Raw genomic sequence first — 24,067 nt, forward strand, 5'->3', positions numbered from 1 at the left:
AGTATACATCCAGTAAATATATATGTAAGTGTGTGTGTGTGTGTGTGTGTGAGAGAGAGAGAGAGAGAGAGAGAGAGAGAGAGAGAATTGCTATGCAATAATTCTGAGGAGCTTGCTTTAAATTTAAGGTGGAGGAACTGACATTCTTCACAGGTTATGTCAGGATAAATAATGAGACAATAAATGTAAAATTTCTTTTTAACCTCTAAACCCTCCTGCAGAGAACATTTACATCATCTGTAAAAATGTTACCATCACACTAATGCATGCTCACAATACTATTTGCAGTTCCAGATTATTGGGTTTGCCATGGTTAAGTGGTTAAATAATAACCTGGAAAAAAAAAAAAACAACCTTGATAATTTCCAGTGTGGAATGATCACATTTGGGCCTGAAATCATATAAAAGCAAATGAGTAGGAGAGGTTTTACGGAGAGGGAAACAGGTTCAGAGGATCATGTAATTCCCTCAAGGTCATGGCTTTAAGAAGAAGAGACAACATGGGTAACTTTCTTATTTAAAATTCCTAAAATGCTGCTGTCAGTCATCTCTTTAGAACACAGCTTAGCCAGAAGTAAACATCTGCTTTGAAGCACAGAGTGTTGATGGTACCTGAGAAACTAATCCACCTATTACTATTTATAACAGAATACATTTGATTGCTTCATTTATTTTCCCAGTGGGTGGAAAATTCATCTTGGCATTCCATAGCCCAGAAGCATGTTTTCATGTGTTTTTTTTTTCTTAAATTAAATACACCCTACAAGGAAATAACGGTATGATGATCCAAGGCCGTTTGCAACAGAAAAAGCATGTGGACAAACACAACTAGGAAATATAAAACATTGTGGGTTTTTTTGTTTGTTTGTTTGGGTCTCATCTTTGTTTTTGTGGCAGATTCTATGTGAATATGTGAGGGTTTTTTTTTTTTTTTAATATGTGAGGTTTTGAGACGAAAGTCTATTGGATTGTTTGAACCCACACTGAATAGCAAAGAATCTCTAATACTGACAATACAAACTGTGCTACTCTCTTCCCATTTTACTTGTTCTTCCTACTTTATGGCTGTGAAAATGTATTGAACGCAAAACGGACTGGAGGTGATGTGGGCTTGCCCTTCCAAATACTTTTATTTTTCCCAACCCTGTGAAAAAACAAAACTCAGTCTCATTGAGGTGATGTTCCCCGACTCCGGCCCTGAGAACAGTGTGACCTTTTCAGGGTTGGCTGCATGGGGTCCACGTAGAACCATACTCTGACAACAGACTTACCAGATACGAGTTCAGAAGGAGTTTTGAAAGCACTGTCTAACCGTTAAGAAATTTCTTACAACAATAACCAATTTTTATATCCTTACTTTTTCCTCATTCTCCTAAAAAGTGTCAGGTATTACATTCCTTGCCACAGCCTATGTTTTAGTACATTCTGTGTACATATTTCGTTATCCTATCCAGCTACTGCTGCTGCTCTATACTATACAATATCTACTCCATCACAAACTACAAAAAAGCCCAAATTGTTGTTCTGCTGGCAGCCAGCATTTGGTCTAGGCCTAATGTTCTGAGAAATGACCTACGAGAAGCGATGCAAAATATAAGTTCAAGATTTCTCCCTACACTTTGTCTATTTTTCAGCCTTCTAAGCTGTCATTTTGTTATGGTTTAGTAACTTCTCTCTAATGTTTGTCTGGACAAAAAGGAAGCAAACAGCTGCTCCTAAAAGAGCTGATAATGGTGACTTATTAACTGTAGTTCTTCTTCTACGGTGCTGATTCTCAACCTTGGCTGTACATTGGAATCCCTGGCAAGCCTGTAAAATTCCCAGTGTCCACACTGTACCCCAAACCAATGAAATCAGAATTCTGGGGGTGGAACCTCTGTAATTCTAACGCTGCCCAAGTGATTCCAAAGGTAGCTAACATTGAGCACCGCTGAGCTAGTCAATCAATAGCTTTTCCACCTTGTCTATGACTGTTCCCAATTGGACTTGAGTTTTTGGAGGTTCTCAATTGGACTTGAGTTTTTGGAAGTTCAGATGTGTCTGAACCTCTGTTCTTATACTCTCAGTGCTGACCCCGGACCAACCAGAACATTGGCCTGGCTGACCAATGTCCACCCTGAATACCTCTGCATTCTTTTTTTTTTTTTTAAATAAATTTATTTTTTATTCGTGTTCAATTTGCCAACATATAGAATAACATACCTCTGCATTCTTACTAACTGACCAGCGTGGACCTGGAATAAGCAGGGAGAGAATTCTAGTTCTCCTTCAATATTGTTGCTTCCCTTCTTCTGTAGTGATAAAATTGCTTCTATAATTTAAAGATAGGGAAAAGGACACCCAAGTTCTCTTTTCTGTTTAAACTCCCTTCCTAGGGATCCCTGGGTGGTGCAGGGGTTTAGCACCTGCCTTTGGCCCAGGGCGCGATCCTGGAGAGCCGGGATCGAATCCCACGTCGGGCTCCCGGTGCATGGAGCCTGCTTCTCCCTCTGCCTATGTCTCTGCCTCTCTCTCTCTCTGTGTGTGTGACTATCATAAAAAAAAAAAAAAAAAAAAAAAAAAATTAAACTCCCTTCCTAGGTCATCTCATCCAACCACCTGGGTTTTTATACACTCTATTAGCCAATGAGTTTCAAATTTATGTCTTCAGTTTGGGCATCTTCCTTGAACCCACACTTCTTTTTTTTTTTTTTTTTTTTTACTTATGATAGTCATAGAGAGAGAGAGAGAGAGAGAGAGAGAGAGAGGCAGAGACACAGGCAGAGGGAGAAGTAGGCTCCATGCACCGGGAGCCCGACGTGGGATTCGATCCCGGGTCTCCAGGATCACACCCTGGGCCAAAGGCAGGCGCCAAACCGCTGCGCCACCCAGGGAACCCCCCACACTTCTTCTTTAACAACTTACTCTACTTGGATGTCTAGTAGCTCTTAAAACTCAACATGTCCAAAAGTGAGCTCATGACAATACCCTTCCAAACCACCAATACCAGAAACACCGCCCTCACAGCCTTGATGGCAACTCCATCTTCCAGCAACTGGAGCTGAAAACCTTCAGATCATCCCTGACTCTCTACAAGTCACATCCAATCTGTTTCTGTTCATCCTACACTAAAATTCCTGTTCATTATACTTTAAAAATATATCAAGAATCTGGGCATTTCTCACCACCTCTACTGTGTGTGTGTGCGTGTGCGTGCATGTGCAAGTGTCTGTATGTGGTTCAAGGCATCGTCATTTCTCATCTGGATCATTGCAACTGCCTCTCAACTTGCCTCCCTGCTTCTACTCTTGCTTTCTTTTAGTCTATTCTCAAAACATCAGCCACAGCGATCTTGTCAAAACATGTTACATCACATTACTCCCCTGCACCAAATCCTCCAAATGCTTCCCATTTCACAGGAGTAAAAGCCAAAAGCTTTACTATGACTTAAAGGACCCTATATGGTCTGGCTCCGAGTTATGCTTCTGTCCTTATTTCCTACTACTCTCTCCTTCTGCTCACATCCACCTTTTTGTTGTTTATCCAACACAGACATTTTCTTACCTCAGGGCATTTGACTCTATTCCAATTGCTCAAGGCTGAAATTCAGCTGGGTTTCAACATGAGGCCCTAGGGGATGTTTATGACTTGCATTAGTTTTTATTGGTTTGGGCATATGCTGTGACTGGGCAGTGCCTGTGTCATACTGGTCATTGAATATTTTGAGTATCAACATGCTTTCTAACCTGAAATGCTCTTCTGGTGCCCTCACATCCCCGAGATCCCTACTCAGAGGTCACAGGAAGACATTTCCTGGCTACCCTATCTAACATTACATACAAATTTTACTTCCCATTCTCTTTTTAATTTTTCTCCTCGTATTTGTATTAGTTATCCACTGCTGCATCACATATTCCCCCCCAACATATAGTGGCTTAAAATAATATTGAATATTTTCTCAAGCAGTTCTGTGAGGCAGAAATTCAGGAGCAGCTTAGCTGCATGGTTCTTGCTCAGGCTGCATCAAGATGTCAGCTAGAGTTATAGTCATCTTGGTAGGGGCTGAGGATTACACCACACAGTCCTTAGTTGGAGGAAACAAAAGGGCAAGAATAGCAGAACACAAGAATCACTGGAGGCCACCATGGAGGCCAGCTACCAACAGTATGCCCATGGGTCCCCACATGTTCACATGCAAACTATACTCGTCTCCTCCCAAGCCTCATCTCATTTGAGCATCAGCTCAAAAATCTAAAATCTTGTTATCTACCTCAAGTCTGGTGCAGGTGAGACTCCACACAGGCTGTTACTTAGGTATAGCTCCTCCAGTATGGTTTCTCTTGACCTGAAGGCCTATGAAGTAAGGGGTCCAGTTATCTGCCCCCAACATATCCCACATAAAATGGTGGAATGTGCAAAGGATAACCAATATAGGTGCTTTGCTCAAAGGGGGAAATGGGAGGAACATAGGTATCACAGGGTTATAGTGATTCTGAAATTCAACAGGGTACAAGTTGGCACTTCCTTGATTAGGACTTGAGGCCTGGGAATAACTTTTTGTGGCATTTGGTTACACACTGTGGGCTTTCAGTTCTGCCCTTTGAGTTATCTTCTGTTTTCCATGAGAGGTAGCCCATGTGTGCAGGGCTAGTTTTCCCAGCCTGATCCCTGTCAGTGTGAGACTCCATTTCATCATGTATTTGTCAATTTCAGTCCAAACTGATGACATTTCTGAAAATACAATTCTCTTCAAAAGTCTTCGGTGGGGTGCCTGACTGGCTCAGTCAGTAGAGTAGGTGACTCTTGATCTTGGGGTTGTAAGTTCAAGCCCCACATTGAGCAGAGAGATTACTTAAAAATAAATAAATAAAAAATAAAAATAAAAAAATAAAAATAAATAAATCAGCCTGAGTTGTGTTGTGTGTGTGTGTGTGTGTGTTTTTTTTTTTTTTTTTTTTTAAATAAATGTTATTTGGGTTTATCCCATTGGACAAAAACCACACCTTGGCTTCTGTCTACTTGGGGCTTCTGCCAGAGTGTTAAAGGATGACATTTTTAATCTTCTAAAAGTTGTATTCTTTGACTGAATGGTTCCTAGAGATATTTATTTCCTTAGATCATTCTGAGTTCTTTTCTTTTCTTTTTTCTTTTTTCTTTCTTTTTTTTTTTTTATCATTCTGATTTCTTAATGAAGGAATCAATAGCCACTCTCTCGTGTTCCACTTTAGATCAGGCTCTCATGATGGTGCTCTGATTTGATCTCTTCCCAGAGCCATTTCTTAATGGCAGCATAGTTTGCCATTGGAGAGGTTGGGAACTTACAATTTATCCCAGATTTGGGGTAGGAAGCAAGAATCACTGGAGGCCATCTTGAAATAAAAATACCTTAGTATTTAACAATATCTAACGCACTATATCTTACTTATTTGCTTTGTCAGTTGTCCATCTAGCATGAAAGCATGTGGCAGAGGGATTTTTGATGGGTTTATTCACTACTATATCCCCAGTGCCTGGTTTATATTAGATACTCAATAAATATGTGTTAAATGACTGAAGTTAGACCTTGTTTCTTGGCCTCTCTTGTGGCTAGATGTGGCTATGCAACTAAATTTGACCAGTGAAATGTGAGCAAAAGTACTGAGTGCCATCTCTAGGTTGTGCACGTAAAGATAAAGTTGTCCCGCAATTTCTTTTACTCCCTCCTCACCAGCTGGATTATTTATGTATTAGACATAGAAATGGGAAATACCCTAGAGAAGCCAGAGCAGCACAGTAGAAGCCTGGACCCTTGACACCCTAATACAGTAACACCATCACTGTACTAGCCCTGGCCGGCATATGCTAGGATTAGTACGTGAGAGCAAATTTCCAAGCTGTTTAAACCATAGTTATTTTGAGTCTCTACTATTACAGCTAAACCTGTAGTTTAACTAATATGTTACATGAGTGAGGGGGGCTAGAGAGAAATATAATCATGCCTGAAAATAGCCTGAGAAAGTAAGATAAATGGCCATCTAGCACTTAGAGAATGACAAATACAGAACTCCTCATATGTAGTCTTACATCGTAGGAATATACCACCATTTATCCATCTATTATTATTTCTTTTTGTCATTTTGGGTTTTTTTCCCTAGTTCTAAGATAGAATTGATATACATCACTGTATAAGTTTAAAGTGTACAGCATGATAGTTTGATTTACAATCCACCCATTACTGATAGGTATGTAAATCATTTCTAGTTTTATACTCTATGAATCATGCTTATATGAAATTTTGGTGCAGGACTTGGTAAATCCACATACAGTGGAATGGCTAGATAGGAAAATATTCAACCTTAGAAAATTCTGTCAATTTTTCAAAAAAGTACTAATTTACAAGCCCACTAGCCCAAGTCAAGTCAGGGCATGAGAATTTTAGTTTCACATTCTCACAGTAGCTTTTTTCTTTCATTTTAGTAACTCTGTTGAGTGTATGGAGGTATCTCACTATAATTTTAATATGCATTTCCCCCATGATAGATAAAGTGGAGCTCCTTTCCATATATTTACTAGCCACTTGGATATATATATATATATATATATATATATATATATATATATTAAGATTTAATTTATTCATTCACGAGAGAGATAGAGGCAGAGACACAGGCAGAGGGAGAAGCAGGTTCCATGCAGGGAGCCCGACATGGGACTCGATCCTGGGTCTCCAGGATAACACCCTGGGCTGAAGGCGACGCTAAACCCCTGAGCCACCAGGGCTGCCCTTGGATATCTTTTTAATGTAAAGTACTTGTTCAAGTATTTTGCCCAGTTCACTTTATTTTTTGAGAATTTAAATAGTATTAATCACTGTATTTATTCAGTATACTATGTTGGATATGTGATACTAAACACTTTATGCTTACCTTATGTGTACAACCACGTTCGGTAGCTCTGTAACTCATTTTCGTTTCATAGTTGAAGAAATCAAAGCCCTGAGATGTTCAGAAGTTCACTCAACGTCTGTCAGTTATAAGTAGTAGAGCCAAGATCTAAACACAGGTCGATCTGACAAAGCCTGAAACTTGCATGACAAATCCAGGATGGGTAACATGGGAATCATTCCCTCTCTTCAGACTGAATTTATCCTCATTACTGTAATCATTTTTATGACTCTCCCTCTGTCAGAGATTGTTTTACTGGAATCCCAGGAATAAGAGCTATATTGGTTGGCTGGCCTCTGAGGACTATTCAGGAGGGTCTTGAACACTAACCTCTGTGGAGTACCTTCGGGGACACTCAACCCCAATCACAATCCTGGAAGCATACAAGGCCATGGCTCCTTTTTAGGAGTCAAGTCAAATAGGAGAATGCTAGGTTTTATCCACAGAAATGGAACTCTTGTTGGCTTCCAGAAGACATTAGAGATGGAGCAATGTCATGAAATGTCTATGTTGTGCTCAGTGCCTTCCAGTTATGCCAACCAAGTTCCAGTTTCACTGCGGACTGTACTCTTGTGCCAGGTATTTATATATTGCTGGGTAAAACTATAAACAGCTTTATTTCTATTCTGAAAGAGATTTCAAGATAAAACACACTGAGGGTGTAGCTCTGTAATGTTTTAGCAACTGAAAGCCAAGAGCTGCTGGAACTAAAGTTAAGAACTCTTTGACGACAAATTTAATTATTATTAGAAAACATATATAAAGTGCTTGCATTGACAGCTCAAAAAAAAAAAAAAAAACCAAAACTACAACACAGCTTTCCATTTATTTGGCATCAAGGTGCAATTTGCGAACCACCTTCATACATGTTATCTCATTTGGCCATCACAAACCCCTGAAGGTAGATTGGACAGCTGGTCTTATTATGATTAATATTTCCATTTTACAAATGAAGCCACCAAACCTGAGAGAGTTTCAGTGTTTGCTCGAGGTCACAAAATTCTTAAATGTCTCTGCCAGGTCTCAAATTTAGGTCTTCTGCCCCTTGCCCCCACACTACGCTTTCTCTTACATACCTGGCCATATTTACAAAGGATGTGAATACTCGCAGGAGCTGGCTTAGAGTTAAAACATCAGGACAATGAGGAGTTCCCTAAGAGAGAGCGTTTTTGGAAAAGGCATAGTGGTGGGGTTCAAAATGGCCAGTGCTGTGGAAAGTTTCTGTTTGATTCATTTGTCACAGCTAAAGGAAGCTTTCAGGGGAATTTCTCTCCCATGCCACTGACAAGAGTCTTCAGAACTTTCCCCAGTTAAAGGAGATTTCTTTCATCCCTGCAGCCAGCAGAGGTCTGTGACAGCTACTCTGTAATGTTAGAACCCACAGATGGAAGCCACTACCCTTGCCTCAGATCTGAGTTTACCAATAAAATAATGCAAGCCACCTTCCAGAAGATAGCAAATATTAGTGAAAGCACATTTCTCCTCATTTCCCCAAGCAACAGTACTCATCATCAGAAAAACAGAGAGAACAAATGTACGTCTTTCCATTCCCCAGTAGAATTCTTTATGCTCACTATACAGCTCAGTATTTTAATGCTGTTAAAGAAAAAGGAATTCTAACCCAAATTTAGCATGTTTGCTATTCATGAAAATTTGACAAGTTGTATAAAGCACTGTCACTATAAAGATTATTTGACCATGGAATTATAGGGATGAGTGCTGGAGCACGATGGTTTTTATTACTGTTGATTCTAATAGGTTTAGAGACTTTGACATAACTGTTTTTGGAAAAAAAAATACATAGTTGCTCATGGGGAAAATTATAAGAAATGAAAAGCATTCCAAATTCTGGATTTTGTCAAAAGATATATATTGTCACAATCATCTTCCAAAATGTGGAAAGCTAGACGTGGGCTCAGGAGACCTAAATTCAAGTTCTGGTTCCGCCACTAAGCTATTACACAATACTGACAAGCCACGTGACTTCTCTAAGTTTCTGTTTCCTACTATCTAAAATGAGGTGGCTAGACGGCCTGAAATGTGGAGTTAGCAAAATAAGGTCTATCTGCTCCCCCCTGTAGTTCCTGGGTCGGACAGATTAGGAGTCTGTGCTTATCATTCAATAAACATCTATTCTATGAACTTAAGGTGACTTATAATTGTAGCATTCCATGATTTTATGGCATAAATGTAAAGAATTCCTAAAGAATATAAAATTGCCACAACATAAATAGGCTTATATACAAATACACACACATACACACACACACACTTAAAATGAGGAGATGCCTAGTAGTAGGTGAGTTTTACATTGTTCCTTTGTTGGAAGAGAGAAATAAATTCTTTAAAATAACTGCTTCCTCAATCTGTTGGCTTAATTTAACTTTTCACTGCAGAATCAAATTTAAGGAAGCATGACTTTTAGAATTTTCAGAAACTGAGATTCACATTGAGATACTTAATGACAAACAACAGCAAAGAATCTATGTCTCTGTATTTACTCACAGTAATGAAACAGTGATGGAAGGCAGCTAATTTAAAAATCAGATATATGTTTTCATTTATTTCCTTGGAAGATAAAGGACATACTTGGACATGTTAGCATTAGCCCAAATTGGTGAAGTTTCTTTTTGATTTCATCTTATTTTTAATCTTATCTTAGATTAAAACTCATTGTAATCCTGAATTGCCATTCCCTATCAATATCTCGTTTTACAACATATTCCTGCGTACATCCCTTTGAATCCTCCTTTTCTTTCTCTCAGGTTCCCTCTTCCCCACCCCAAAATATCTTTTGCTTAAACTCCTTTACCTAAAGGAATGAATAAATGATTATTTCCCAGAGGCTGTTACATATTGAAAGAAAACCATTTCCTAAAGGAATCTCTAATTGGCCAAATTTCAGGCAATTTAACAATCTCACCAGATTTTAGGGATTCCTTCATTTCCCTTAAAACATACAGGCAATTATCCAGTTACAGGCTTATTAGAATTATCTAGTTCGTCAGGCTTTTGTTTTTTTTCCCAAAGATTTTATTTATTTATTCATGAGAGACAGAGAGAGAGACAGGCACAGGCAGAGGGAGAAGCAGGCTCCATGCAAGGAGCCCGACACAGGACTCGATCCCAGGTCTCCAGGGTCAAGCCCTGGGCTGAAGGCAGCAGTAAACCACTGAACCACCCGGGCTGCCCTGGTTCATTGAACTTTTAAAGCCACTCTTGTGCAAACGGAATCAGGCAGCAATCCAGTACATGGAAGAGATAAGAGCTAACATACTCTGGTTGAGACAGTGGTGGGGATCCAGAACTTTCTCCACTCACTGTGCTTCTCTCCACCAGCCATTGCTGCAGAAGCCCACGACTCTGAGCAACTCTGGTAAAAGGCCAGCCCATATTCTCATACAAATACACACACATTCAGTAAGAGCATATGTGATGCACAAGCAGGTAACCACTCGCAAGTATCCTAAAGGAGTCTGTTGCAATAAATCATAGTCACTTTTTTTTTTAACACTGAGAATATAGCAAAATGAGAAGTGAACAGATTAAGCAATTCAGGTTTTGCCTGTTACCTCAATTTCTATCTCATATTTAAAACCTTGGTATGCTACATGGTTGGGTTATAAAATAAATAAGTGTATTCCTGAAGTCCGTGTTATTTTTTTTTGTTTGTTTGTTTTGATTTTTTTTTTTGTTTTTTTGTTTTTTTTGTTTTTTTTTTTTTGTTTTTTTTGCTGAAGTCCGTGTTATTACTAGCTCCATCAGAGGAACCATTTTTCCCTTATTCAAACTTTGAATTGAATCCAATCACCAAACAACAACTGCTTTCTCCTTTGCTGGTATTTTCCCAGCAGGTGACATTTTGAAGATTGCCTCCAGAAAGACCACCCAGATTCCACTTTTTGGTGGGTTCTAGAACTGCCTTTCTCACCCTGCAGGCACCTGCAACCCAACAGTTTCCAAATCAAGGTCTTTCACCTGTGCCAAAAACCTGTCCCTCTTCCTGGTTAATGATGAATGGTTCTGCCTTCTACCCACACGCAAAGTGAAAACCTTATAGTTACCATTAAATTACTGGGACTCTAAACTAGGCAAATTGTGTAGATTGGGATTTTTCAACCTCAGTGTTACTGACTTTTTGGGCAGGATGATTCTCTGTTCTGGGAGGCTGTCCTGTCCATTACAGGATATTTAGCAGCATCCCTGGCCTGAACCCTCTAGATGCCAGGAGACACACCCTGACCCCCTGCTAGGCTTCAGAATAAGAAGTGTCTCCAGGGGAAGCCCCCGGTGGCCCAGTGGTTTAGCACCGCCTTCAGCCCAGGGCCTGATCCTGGAGACCCGGATCGAGTCCCACGTCGGGCTCCCTGCATGGAGCCTGCTTGTGTCTCTGTCTCTCTCTCTCTCTCTCTCTCTCTGTGTGTCTCTCATGAATAAATAAATAAAATCTTAAAAAAAAAAAGTGTCTCCAGGCATTGCCAAATGTCTGCTGGAGGCAAAAATCAACCCCAACTCCATTTGAGAAGCACCAGCGTAGATGATCTCTTTATTCCGTGCAGTTCCCCACAAGTTAAGTATCATAACTTCATTCCATGTAGTGCAGACCAGGAAACTGGGCCTCTGGGAAAATCAGTGACTTGTCCTTGGTCATGAGGCTGGTGTGTGGCAGAACGGGGTTTCAGAGTACTGTTAAACCTGTCTCCCCATCTGTCTTTACTACCTCTGGAGCTCAGTTCCCTTCTGCATCTAGTTATTTTTAAGTATTTTTTTAAAGATTTTATTTTCTTAAAGTAATCTCTACACCTAACCTGAGGCTTGAACTCACAACCCCAAGATTAAGAGTTGCATGCCCTTCCCACTGAGCCAGCCAGGCACCTCTGCATCTAGTTTTTTAATCTCACCATGTTAGCCTTTCATTTGGGATGTCTGGACTCTGCTCCCTGCTTCCTATTTCACGTAGTATTGCCTCCGTTGAAGCCTGTATTTCCTGGCTAGATTATAGCAAGCAGGCTCCTAATTTATCTCACATATTTCAGTCTCTTCATTTTTCAGTTTCGCCTTCACAATTGCTGGCAGAGCTTTCTCAAATATGTTATTACATAACTGCCCTATTGAAAAGCCTTCTGCGCCTTCCATATGAACCCACAGCAGCCCTCTCAAAGGGTGGTCCCAAGACTGGTATCTCCGGGACACCTGTTAGAAATGCAAATCCTTGGACAAGCTGAAAGGCATCAGACATTCAAGAAATATTGTTTACACACCTGGTCTGTGCAAGACATCCAACTATGGTACGGGGACTTTTTCAAATATGGATTTGCAAGACTGTATCTGTAGATCTGGGGGTGAGTCTCAGCATCCATATTTTTATTTTTTTAAGATTTTATTTATTTATGAGAACACACAGAGAGGAGAGAGAGAAGCAGAGAAACAGGCAGAGGGAGAAGCAGGCTCCATGCAGGGAGCCTGTTGTGGGACTCGATCCTGAGTCTCCAGGATCACACCCTGGGCTGCAGGCAGCGCTAAACCGCTGAGCCACTGGGGCTGCCCAGCATCCATATTTTTAAAAAGCTCCCTGGTGATTCTTCTTTTTTAGAAATTCATTCATTCATTCATTCATTCATTCATTCAAGACACACAGAGAGAGGCAGAGACACAGGCAGAGGGAGAAGCAGGCTCCCTGCAAGGAGCCTGATATGGGTGGGACTCGATGGGGTCACGACCTGGGCCTAAGGCAGGCTCAACCCCTGAGCCCCCCAGGCGTCCCTTAAGAAGCTCCCTGGTGATCCTGATGTCTTGGGGGTGATCACGACTGTCATAATGTCGGCTGTACAAAAAATGAGAGCTGTGTCTTGCCTCCCACAACCAGCATGGTAGGAGACATATAAACAAACGCTAATGCCACCAAGGTGCAGGTGAAATAAGAGTTTGCTTCACTGTTGGGCTTTTTTTTGGGGGGGGGGGGAAGAGGGGTTTGAATTCACTTTGCATTTCCTTTACCTTGAAAGTATTTGCGCAACAGCCAAACAGCAGTCCTTATCGATAAAAGGGAAACTTTTGGGGCAGCTCAGGTGGCTCAGCAGTTTAGCGCCGCCTGCAGCCCGGGGCGTGATGCTGGAGACCCGGGATCGAGTCCCACATCGGTTTCCCTGCGTGGAGCCTGCTTCTCCCTCTGCCTGTGTCTCTGCCTCTCTCTCTCACTCTGTATCTCTCATGAGTAAATAAAATAAGATCTTTAAGAAAAAAAAAAAAAACTTTTGTTTAGAGGCAATTTTATTGGGACGCCTGGGGGGCTCCGCGGTGGAGCGTCTGCCTTCAACCCAGGGCGTGATTCTGGAGTCCCGGGATCGAGTCCCTGCAAGGAGTCTGCTTCTCTCAGCCTGGCTTTCATGAATGAGTAAATAAAAATCTCAAAAAAAAAAAAAAAAAAAAAAAAGGTTTTATTTATTTATTCATCCCAGCTCTGGCGTCCGAAGGTTCATACACACCGCTCACGGTCTCAAATATCCAGCAGTAACCCCAGATCAGGGCGGCCTGCTAAGCCGCCCCGAAAGCATCTTCCGGGGCTCTGGTCCCCTGGTGCTGCTCGCCGCCAAGGTGTGGGCGGCGGCGGACAGGTGTCCCTCCACGCTCCCAGGTGGCGGTGGGTGAGGCCGGGAGCCGCCCCCGCCCTCCGCAGCCCCCCAGGCCGCGTGGCCCCAGCCCGCGCCCGCCCGAAGGGCAGAGGGCGCCGCCGGGGGAGGCCGGGGAGGCCCGGGAGGCCGGGGGAGGCCGGGGGAGGCCGGCGGGGGGCGGGGGAGGCCGGCGGGGGGAGGCCGGCGGGGGGCGGGCCAGCGGCGCGGCGCGGCCCCGGGAAATCGAAACTCGAGCTGTTAAAGCCCTTGGGGATCGCCCTCGAGACTCCCCAGGCGTCCCCGCCCGCGTCCCTCCCGCCGTGGCCGCCCGGGACCGCCGACCTGAGCCATGTTCACCCGCACCCACGTCCGCGGGCCGCGCCCGGAGCCCGGCCCGCCGCAGGGTCCCCGCCCCGGCGTGGAGGGGGCGCCCCGGAGCCCCGCGGAGGACAGCCCCGGGCCCGCCGCCCGCCGCCCGTAAGTACTGGAGCCCGCGCAGGCGCCTCTCGGCCGCTGGGAGCTGGAGACCAAAAACGCAGGGTTTTGGTTATATCTTATTTTTTTGAATTTAATTTAATTTAATTTATTTTAATTTAATTTAATTTGATTTATTTATTTTATTTTATTTTTATTTTTAATTTTTATTATTTTATTTTATTTTTTATTTTATTTATTTTATTTTATTATTTTATTATTTTATTTTATCTTATTTATTTTATTTATTTTTTATTTTATTTTTTGTTTATTTTATTATTTTATGATTTTATTTATGATTTTATTTTATAATTTTATAAATTTTAAAAATGATTTTATTTTATTTTGTTTTATTATTTTGTTTTATTATTTTATTATTTTATTATTTTATTTTATGATTCTATTTTATAATTTTATTTCATTTTATAATTTTATTTTATAATTTTGTTTTGTTTTATTTTATTTTATGGTTTTATTATTTTATCTTATAATTTTATAATTCTATTTTACAATTTTATTTTATTTTATGATTTATAACTTATAATTTATTTTTTTTTATTTTTTATTTTTTTTTATTTATTTATGATAGTCAAAGAGAGAGAGAGAGAGGCAGAAACACAGGCAGAGGGAGAAGCAGGCTCCATGCACCGGGAACCCGATGTGGGATTTGATCCCGGGTCTCCAGGATCGCGCCCTGGGCCAAAGGCAGGCGCCAAACCGCTGCGCCACCCAGGGATCCCTATAACTTATAATTTATAATTTTTTAATTTTATTATTTTATTTTATGATTTTATGATTTAAAAATTTTATTTATTTATTTATTTATTTATTTATTTATTTATTTATTTATTTATGATACTCACAGAGAGAGAGAGACAGAGAGAGAGAGACAGGCAGAGGGAGAAGCAGGCTCCATGCCCCGGGAGCCCGACGTGGGACTCGATCCCAGGTCTCCAGGATCGCGCCCTGGGCCAAAGGCAGGCGCTAAACCGCTGCGCCACCCAGGGATCCCAGATTTTATGATTTTATAATTTTATTTTATTTTATTATTTTACATTTTATTTTATTTATTTTATTTCATTATTTTGTTTTATTTTATGATTTTATTTTATGATTTTGTTTTATTTATTTATTACTATTTATTATCTATTATTTATTATTTTATTAATTATTTTATTTTATGATTTTATTTTATAATTTTATTTTATGATTTTGTTTTATTTATTTATTATCATTATCATTATTATTTATTATTTTATTTTATTTTATTATTTTATTTTATTATTTTGTTTTATTTTATTATTTTATTATTTTGTTTTATGTTCTTTTATTTTTTTTAGTTTTTTATTTTATTTCATTGACTGGGAGCATGCAGGCTTATTTGCCTACGCAAAAGCAATCAGGAATTATTACCTTGTAAATTGAGTGGGCCCTGTCTGCGGTTCTTTACTACAAATCTGAGCTCCTGTTCCTTTCAAGAACATGGTTTTCCTGATTCTTGTGACTAGCTACACGGTGGAAAAGACCTGTGTAGAAAGGGCCTGAGCTGCTTACTAGCTTTCCAGGTATTTCCAGAATTCACACTCTTAACTGGTATGAAAAAAAAAATGTTTTCCTTCCTGTTTTAGAAGATCAGTGCCCTAAATGGTATCTTCATATCCGCTGCCAGGGTAGGGGCGGAGAGGGAATGTGTTAGGGTGTAGGAGATTCATATGCTGTGTCTGGGAGCAAGCTTGCATCTCAACAAAGTTCCTGGATAAACCACCTCTTAGGACCAGAGGAAGTAGGACTTGGTGAGGTCCAGAGCCGCTGCAGGATTTCCCGACCTGGCGTTGGTGGGTAGGTGTTCTACACAAGAACTGTTATAGGTAATTTTTATCTTGGTCTTCGGTTCAGGGTCTACATTTGGTACCTTGGAAACATTTTCTTATGCCTTGTCAGTGATCCTCTCTTTCCTCTCAGTGGAAGAAGCTTCTTTAACACAATAGTATGGGGTACACAGTGCCTTTGAAGAGCTGCCTCTGTGAATTGGAGTTGTTGCAAGTGGTTTCTTTTTCAGTTCCCCTTTTTCCATCAACTTCTAGTCACATGAAAGACATGCCGGTTGCTAAGGAATAGCGTATAACCTTATGGCCAATAAACAGTAGATTTTCTTTCATCCCTTAATTTTGAAAGAATTCATAAATATTTTTAATATTATTCGGGCTTTTAATATTATTTGGCTTGGGGTTACCCTTAGATGGAGTGGGTAACCTGGGTGATTTCAGTTAGAGATTACTTCATTTCTCTCCTTGGCAGAATGGGAGATGTCTTGCTACAATAGACATTTATTAATTCAAGTCATCTGTAGCTCAGCTGTAGCATTTAATGTAGTAGAGGTCATGGGCATACAGTCTCATGTTGATTATGAGTACCTTTTATGTGTCTGTTTATTAAAGAGTGGCTACTTAGATATAATCATTTAGATGCAAGCTCACATCAATTCCTAAATACTAGTGGTTGAATCTGTTTTTATTTGATTTTAAGTTATCTCAGAATCTTGCCAGTCCAAATTGTTCAGAAATGGGATGTTTTCTAATTAATTGTCCTGGTCTCAATACCTGAAGACCTCACTGCATACTATTTTGTGATTTTTTACCAATAGAGAGTATGTAGGAGAGTTCAGCAGCTTTCCCAGAACTGATTCATTCATTTATTAAAGATTTATTTATTTATTTATTTAAGACACGGGGGCAAGGGGTAGAGGGTGAAAAGGGCTGGAGAGGGAATGTCTCAAGCAGACTCCACATGGAGCAAGGACCCCCACGTGGGGCTTGATTCCAGAACCCTGAGATCCTGACCTGAGCTGAAACCAAAAGTTGGAGGATTCACCGACTGAGCCACCCAGTTTACCCCTATGTATTTATTTTTAAAACTGTGAACCAGTTGCAATAAGTAGAGCATTATAGGAGACATTCCCTTTTAGGTGTTTCAAATCTAAGATCCTGTTTGCACCACTCTGAATTCCTACATCTCCCTCACTAACTTCTATCTATTGTTTATTCCCACTTGTCTCCTTTAGGGGAACTGGAAAACCAAGGAAAATGGTTGCCTGGTAAATAACATCTTCGTAAAATTCACATACACACATTAAAAGCTACTAAGAAGGGGGTTTAATTTATTCAGTTTTTAATTTTTGGAGAGGAATTACAGTATTTTCTGGGAAATAAAAAGGAAGGATAAAGTGCTTAAGAAGCTTCATTTGTTCACCCTCAATATGAGCTTATTTATATGAGAAAGGATTGAGATTTAACCTTGTATTGTATGCATCCTTCCATTAATTCCTTAGGGAAGCACCAGTGTAGGCATAGGAGCATGGGCTTTGAGGCCATACTTGGGCCCACCTTCTGATTCTGCCATGACTTGCTCTCTGAACATCAACATGGTGCTTAATACTTTATGCCTCAGTTTCCTCGTTACTTAAAATGAAATAATACTAATCTCTGAGAGGCTCTTTATTTTTGTGTGTGTGTGTGTGTGTGTATGCATAAAACATCATGCCTGGCAGAAAGGAAATATCCAGTAAGTATTGGGTCCTGATAGCCTTGAATTCATTTAGCAAATGTTTATTGATCAAGTATGCTGTCACCCTGAAGTGGAGTGTTTGTACTTGTAAAAATACACTGATTTAAAACACCTTCTTACATATAAATAGATATTTTAAAGGCAATGTTTTAAAATTTTAAATTACTTCTGAGAACCTCTAATAGACTCTAAGGCAAGTCTGTGTTCTTGATTATATTTGGATTTAAGTAATTATAAGTGCTAATTCGTATCAGCTTTCCCAATTATTTTTAGTTGGTGTTTTTCTCTTGTCCTTAAATATCATAAGCCATCTACACAGATTGAAAGAGAAAAAAAGCTTATCCAAAGCTTACTTCAAATCCAAAGTAACACTTTACCTTCACTTTCCCTTTCAATATTTTGCTCTTTTGCAAATATCTCACACTCACTTATGTAATATCTAGATAAATACAAGATTAAAGCATGGGTTTTTCTGGAGGGGGGTTTTCACCTGACTTTACCCAATTCTGGGCAATAGGTTCTTGTCTGTGATAGCAACACAGCGTTCACTTCATTGAAATACTAGCCTATAATCATACTTGGAAGTGGTCCTTTAGCTTGATGCCATTTCAAGGAAATAAAAAGATATTCTGAAAATGAACCTATAATGTGGAATTTTGCCGTACAGTTTGCATCAGGTGAGCTGAATTTGTATATAAATTAATATTTGCGGCCTACTTTATACCAAGAACTGAAGAGCCATAAGAGCAATAATAATAGCAAACACATGTAATGCTTAGTATGTCAAAGTGCGTTATGTATATTAACTCTTTCAGGCCTCATAACAACCCTAGAATAACAGGATCTCTAGCTCTGTATATTTAATTAAAATTTTAGGAGGAAATAACTACTTAGTAGAAGATAAGCCCCCTATATAGCTTATAGTCTAATTGTTGGGGCGAACAGTTATTAGATAATTACAGGAATGACTTCATAAGCCAAGGTCTGAGGCAGTCTTGGGAGTAGAAGTGTTCCCAAGTGTTGAGCTACAATCTACAGGATAGTTAGGAGCTGTGTGGGTTTTTTTCTGACATCAAATGCATTATTCCAACGCCAACCAACTTTCATTCAGTTCTAACACTACCGAAAGTTTGCATGGACCCCCCAGGTTAGGGCCCGATGCCACAAGACTGCCCCTGTTTCAGACACCAGCCACAAATGGGGTCCCCAAACTATCCCATACTTCTACCTGACTACAAATGTGGGAGTTTCCATGATGCCTCTTCCCCCAGTTTGATAATTCACTAGAACGACTCACAGAAATCATGGAAATTGCTGTACTTACGATTATAGTTTTATTATAAAGGGTACAGCTCAGGACCAGCCAAATAGAAAAGATGCATAGGTCAAGATATGGAGGTGGAGTGTTGCACAGAATTCTATACCCTGTCTCGGTGGACTACCTTCTTGGCACTTTGATGTGCTCACCAATCTGGAAGGTCCTCAATCCTCGTTCAAGAATATTTATTCCAGCTCCATTACACAGGCATAACTGATTCCATCATTGGCCACTGAGTTGATCATTGAACTCAATCTCTAGCTCCTCTCCCCTCCCCAGAGGTGTTCAAGGGGCAGACCTGAAAGTTCTAACCCTCTAATCATGTGGTTAGATTTTCTGGCAAATAGCTCCCATCCTGAAGCATTCTGGGGTCACCTCATTAACATACAATCAACACTCTTATCACTTGGAATCCCAAGGATTTTTTGGAGCTCTGTGTCAGGAACCAGGGACAAAGTAAGTTTTTATAGTTTGTTATACCCTAGAAGTTTATACAGCCTCTGTGGCAGTCAGGGAAACTTGCTATTCAGATGTTCAAAAGAACTTATTGTGGGAAGCATAGTCCACTGAGGGCCCAGCTGCAACCCCTTTGTCCATTACCCTCTGTTCTGAGAGCACCTTATTCTGTGTTCTTCCAGCCAGTGTCTGAACATTCCAAGGTACTAGTGTCAGCCTGTTCCTGGCCCAGGTGGGACTCCTCTATTGGGCAATTGGGCAGCTTTTGCCAGAAGACTCCTCAACTGAACTATCCAAGATTTTCTCAGAACTGTACATCAGTCTGAGGCTTTTCCCAACTCAATCCCCCCTCCCGTCTCTGCTTTCCTAGGTTTCAGATCTGCTCATGTTCTTGAGGGTTTCACGGCCTACCCCTGCTCATTCCCCTTTTATCCTTCCTAAGCCTTCTTCCCAGTAAACCTCTTCCATGTCTAATCCTGTCATGATGTCTTCTTTTTGGAGGACCCAAACTGACACAGCCTCTTAGATAAATCATACTCCCAGTTACAACAGCTTAGACACTATGTCTGTTGAAGTGCTATATAATTGTACTGGGGAAATCCACTCCTTTTTCTAACTTCCTCTCTTTGGGGCCCTGGTTTATTTATTTCCTTACTCAAACTTCAAAACTTCCCCTAGTTTGCTGTGCTCCAGGGAAAGAAAGAATTCTGGTAACTGATAGTTTTCTTTCCCTTCATCCTCAAAGTCTCAAGGGACAGTGAAGGGTGAATAAAGGATAGCTTGGCAAGACTTCTTATTAATGGCCAATTCCTGATTTTCTCTTTTCCCTTTAAAGAGCACTGTACTACATTAGTATGAAACATTTTATAACTAGAAGGTGGGATATAAAGTGGAATGTATGATAAACTAATTATTGTTATAATGTTCAGTTTTTATGAACATCACTATCTAATAATTGTTGAATATATTCTGAATCCTGAAGTATAATGTTTTATGTTCAAGACAGATCATCAAAAACTTCTTATGTCATTCTTGACTTAGCTCATTTCAATCCAAACTAGCCACATAAAATAGTCTTAAATTAAGTACAAGTTTTTACAAACTTATGAGAGCCTGTAAGAACTGCTTTCACTATTTCCTCTTCACTGCAATGCCCCAGATTTCTCTTTTGAATCCTCACATGAGTGTGAGAAAATAAGCTTTTGCCTATAGATGTTAAATGGCATGAAAGCATCAGGCTATTACTCCTCCCTGGGGATGGAGAGCTGAATAATGACGAAGTTCCTTTTAGCGCTCTGAAATAATACTACATGGAAAGAGAAAATCTATGATTGATTTTGATGAGTAATCTTCCTGACGGCTCACTATAGATGGCTGTTCATTAGAGGGCTATAACTCAATCTTCAGATGAGGCTCATAAGCATTCAGAAAGTTTGTAAAACAACAGATAGTGTTTAACTCTTAATGATAATTATACGGCTCAATGAGCTTGTTAGGTGTCTCAGTGATTACTATATTCTAGCAAACTGATCAGTAGAACTCTATTTGACTTATTTTTGAAATGAAAAATGTGGCAAAGCATTCCAATACTGTAGTAGCTTAAAGTAAATGCCTTATGAATAGTCAAACTGGGTACCCCAAGAGAATAAAACTAAAATAACAATCAATAGCTTGAACTCTTATGTCTTGGGACTCTTAACCAAGTGCTAGACCATGAACTACGCGTCATAGAATTCCTTTTTCTCATCATCATAAATTCTTTGCCACTCCACAGTTGAAGAACCGAGTCTTGAGGGATTAAGTGATTTCCCAAGGTCTCATGTTTTGTTTTGTTTTTGTTTTTTTTTTTTTTTAGTGATAGACTCAGGTTTGAGTGCTGCTGGTTCTATCTACCAAAGTCTAGATCCTGACCATGATATGCAGCTGGAGGAGGAAGGGGTAGTACAGCTACCTAAGTTCCCATCAATCGTCATATTTTCACATCAAGAAAATAAGAATTCTATAGACTAAAGGGAGTGACACTATAGAAACAGTAATGTGACATTTACAGCTTTAAAATTCTCTGGATGGAGAAATGGTTTACATGAATGCAGTTTCTGTGGGGATTCTCTGGTCTCTGCTGCTTTTCTTAAATGACAGTTTGGTGGGCTTGCATTAGAACAGTTCTTTCACCATCCTTGTTTATGAACAACCTAAACAACATCTGCTTCCTGGTGATCTTTCAGATTTCTGACCATAGACTAGAGTAAGCAAGCATGAATGTCATTTGACATTCATGATCAAGGACGTGTATGGGCATATATGAGTTTATATATAACTGAAAAAAGAATTTAGCTCTCACCCTTACTGTATGTGATGCACTCTGAGGCTTTCTAGACTCATTCGTTAAAAATAAACCCATTAAATTGGTTTCATGACCCATTAGTGGGTTACCTGTGTACTGTGAAAAATGTAGTTCTGTGCATGGCAGAAGAGATTGCTGGAGTGGATGGAAAGAAAAGCCATTTTGGTTTGCTTAGATCCAATTTATCTTCCTGTTTATACAGGAGGGTAGAAATTATGGTTCTGTTTAGACGAATTTCTAACTTTTCTGCACCAGATTTCACTCCTCAGTATGAATGCATTTGCAGTCTGCCAAGTCTTAGGGAGCAATCATTTTTGCTCAAATACAATATCAAAAATGAGTGGGCTTTTCTCAGAAAGTCTTTGACAGCTGATACAGTGAAACAATCAATCAACAGGATGATGAAAGCATGAAAACACATAATACCTATAATATTCAGTAGAAGCAGAGCAGAAATGAGAAAAAAGAAACTTAGTTCAATTACATAGTAAGGTTATTTAATTCAAAGTCAGTAGAGTGCTGTAAGGTTATACATATTGTTAAGGTTAATTGCATCTATTCAGAATCTATTTGAATCTGAAACAAAAGCTTAACAGGAAAAAAATCATCAAAGGGAGAAGACTGCATTTGAAAGGTCTGTTCTATATCAGAGAATCAGCTAATGATGATCTTCTTTTGTTCTGTAATGTTTGAATTTTCCCCCCCAAATATGAACACTTAAAAGGGAGTCCATTAAAGTCCTATAGAAAAATGAAAGACATTTATCATCATTAAAACTCAAGGGCTCATATGGCCCCTTGTTTGTTTTGCTATGGCACCAGAGAGAGTGGAAATCCTGTGCTACCTAACCTTGTAGGAAAATCTGAGCCTCTGCTTGAAGTCTTTGTTTTAAATATTTCCTCACTAAAAAAAATCTTTGGAATATCTTCCCCTGATTTTAAAAGTAAAGTCATATCTGCTTGTTATAAAAGTTCAAACATTACAAAAATAAGATAGAAAGTAAAAGTCCCTGCAATTCTTTTTTTTTTTTTTTTTTTGGTCCCCTGCAATTCTAATCCTTAAAGATAAACACTTTAACTAGTTTGATAGGAAGACATCTTTATTTTTAAAGTGGAGGTTATGCTCTTTGACTCTTTATGCCAAGTAGAAAGTCTCAGAGCCATTATGCCTTTTGATTTCTATTGCTAATGGAAGGCAGCAGGCAGGAGAAGATATGTTCTCTTTCTAATCTTTATTTTAAAGTGAGATTGCTTGCTATCCTATAGGCAGGTACTGTTTTCACATTGGGTTATTATTTAGTTGTGCAAGGAAACAACCCTTGTTCTCACACTGGAATCTTGGATATTATCTTTTATGTAGTACTCTTCCCCAAAATGTCTGACTTGAACATCTAATCATCATTTTCTCAAATCCAGAGTGTGAAGTGTTCTATAAATTCTATAAGACAGTTTACCTGGTATATTGGTCAGGGTTCTCCAGACAAACAGAACTAATAGATTTTATATAGTATATATATACACATATATAAAATGTATAAATGAATTTTAATATATAAATATATAAATTTTATTATATATAAAATATGCAAATTATAAAATAGAGTATAATTATAATAATATATAATATTTTATAATTATATAAATATACAATATGCTTATATGTTATATATATTTATATGTGAAGAGATTATTATTTTATATATATATATATATATTTATAAAGAGATTTGTTATAAGGCTATAAAGTATTGGCTCACATAATTATGAGGGCTGAGAAATCCCATGATCTGTCATCTGCAAGCTGGAGACTCAGGAAAGCCAGTGTGTAGTTTAAAGTCCTAAAAGCAATAGAGCCCGTGGTGTACATTCCCCTCTAAGTGTGAAGGCCTGAGAACCAGGAGCATCAAGAGCATAAGATCCATGTCTCAGCTCAGCTAATCAGGTCAAGACTGATTTCAACCTTCAACCTTCCTCTGCTTTCCTTGTTCTGTTGAGGCCCTCAGTGGGTTTGGTGATGCCCACCCACAATAGTAAAGGCTGCTTGCTTTCACTCAGACCATGGATTCAAATGCTTACCTGTTTCAGAAACACCCTCACAGACATATACAGAAATAGTGTTTAGCCAGGTATAGGGGTATCCTGTTGCCATGTCAAGTTGACATATACAATTAACCATCACACCTGGACTCTTCAGAAATGTTAGTCATGAAAGCAGGAAAAAGTCAAGGAAATGGTCCTGCATCCTAGAAGTCTATAGAGACATGTCAAACAACAGGCATCTGTAATCTGTGATTGGATCCAGGATGCAGTGGGGATAGAGAAGAATATTTTAAAAGTTGGAACAATTTAGAAATTTGAATATAGAGTAAATGCTATATTAATATTAATTCCTTTGGGTG

General features: G+C 39.5%; 1 protein-coding gene across 7 annotated transcripts in view; it reads left to right on the forward strand.

Moving 5' to 3' along the window:
• Positions 1-13,461: 13,461 nt before the first annotated feature.
• Positions 13,462-24,067, forward strand: part of EPSTI1 (epithelial stromal interaction 1) — a 92,102-nt gene continuing 81,496 nt past the window's right edge. For 3 of the 7 annotated variants that reach the window (XM_072760599.1, XM_072760600.1, XM_072760601.1), the window contains exon 1: positions 13,720-13,990. In XM_072760599.1, coding sequence (XP_072616700.1) covers positions 13,863-13,990 — 128 coding nt within the window. In that variant the 5' untranslated portion in view covers positions 13,720-13,862. Of the gene's footprint in view, positions 13,991-15,670; positions 15,827-24,067 lie in introns of those variants that run through there. The other 4 variants (XM_072760604.1, XM_072760605.1, XM_072760603.1 and 1 more) reach the window with 4 other exon arrangements.

Source organism: Vulpes vulpes, chromosome 6 (assembly GCF_048418805.1).
Source record: "Vulpes vulpes isolate BD-2025 chromosome 6, VulVul3, whole genome shotgun sequence".
NCBI classification, from domain to species: Eukaryota; Metazoa; Chordata; class Mammalia; order Carnivora; family Canidae; genus Vulpes; species Vulpes vulpes.